This window comes from Habropoda laboriosa, unplaced genomic scaffold (assembly GCF_001263275.1).
Source record: "Habropoda laboriosa isolate 0110345459 unplaced genomic scaffold, ASM126327v1 scaffold65, whole genome shotgun sequence".
NCBI lineage: Eukaryota > Metazoa > Arthropoda > Insecta > Hymenoptera > Apidae > Habropoda > Habropoda laboriosa.
In genome coordinates this window covers 2,944,872-2,946,193 of record NW_017100254.1, presented here as the reverse complement: position 1 = coordinate 2,946,193, position 1,322 = coordinate 2,944,872, and the positions used below count along the sequence as shown (strand labels likewise).

Sequence of the window (1,322 nt, the reverse complement as noted above, 5' to 3'; positions counted from 1 at the left end):
CTTCAACATTCTTTACTATAAAATATTAAATGTGATAATTATTTTAAATTCAACGATGAATACTTTAATTATATTAATTTACTACATTTTCATTATTTTATATGTGTTTGACATATACAAACATCATGTTAAATTAAGTAAGATTATTACAAATACTTATCAAATGAGATTATTATAAACTAATATATAACCTTATTCTACGGTCCATTTTGTCCGTGATAACAACGATTTCTATTATTATTTTAAAAATTGAAGCCAATTTTTTGAAAATTGTTTTAATTGGTGATTGTAACCATTGTTGATTATTTACGTTTTGCTCGTACTATAGCAGTCATATCGTTGCATTCATTTAAAGAAATGCTCGATCACTACTGCTCAATTTGCAAGTGGAATACTAATTCATATACAAATACTTATGTATGTATATACTGCGTCATTTTTTTTAAAGTGAGGCATATTATACATGCATGAAAATTGCTGACTTAATATTTGAGTGCATAACATACGTCTACGAGTATAAATTGTACAATTCAATTATGTACAGGCTGCGTACAACATGTGTAATTCAGTAAAAATATCAGAAACCCATATAATTCAGAAATTATTCATTTATATATTTGATAAGGATACGTGCTAAATTTCGAAAACTTAAATTTTTGTTATAAACTTGTTTTTATTCATAAAAGTATACTTTCATATTTTTTTTTAATTAATTACCGAATGAGTTTATTTAATAAAAATTAAATAATACATAAGTTTAAGTAAATTTAAAGAAAAAATAAGTAATAAATAATTTAAATAAGTTTTTGTATGTTTTAGGAAAGTAACGTGGGCTTGACAATGTTTGAAATGTCAAAAGGAATTATAAAAATCTTTTTAAAATGTTTAATAATTCGACTTCATGTCATATTTGATATTTTGGTAGATTTCATTTATGGGCTGTTTTACAGATATAGTTTGCAAAAAGTTCCCCCAATTAAAAACAGGTTATTGATAACGAGTGCATCTGAATTGGCTGAAGAAATCAGGTATTATATTAGTTTAATTTTTTAATTTGCACTATGTAATGTCATTTATTTTGAATATGTTTGAGATTATTTATATATTATCAATAACTAATTAAATATTTTATTACTGCAAAATATGTAACATAGGTGAATAAATGCTAATTTTTATATTGAATTGTTGAAAGAATTATAGACATTATATATGCAGATGTTTTACAATTAATTGATTTCTGTAATAACATATTTATAAATTATATGATCTCAGTAAATAATTTAGGTGAATATTATAAATATAAAAGTTAAAGCTATTTAGAG

General features: G+C 22.6%; 1 protein-coding gene across 4 annotated transcripts in view; it reads left to right on the top strand.

Annotated features, from left to right (window-relative positions):
- Positions 1-227: 227 nt before the first annotated feature.
- LOC108572311 (fatty-acid amide hydrolase 2-like) overlaps positions 228-1,322 on the top strand; it is a 4,647-nt gene continuing 3,552 nt past the window's right edge. Inside the window, exons 1-2 of one of the 4 annotated variants that reach the window (XM_017934518.1) lie at positions 228-417; positions 820-1,028. In XM_017934518.1, coding sequence (XP_017790007.1) covers positions 358-417; positions 820-1,028 — 269 coding nt within the window. In that variant the 5' untranslated portion in view covers positions 228-357. Of the gene's footprint in view, positions 418-483; positions 569-819; positions 1,029-1,322 lie in introns of those variants that run through there. The other 3 variants (XM_017934522.1, XM_017934520.1, XM_017934521.1) reach the window with 3 other exon arrangements.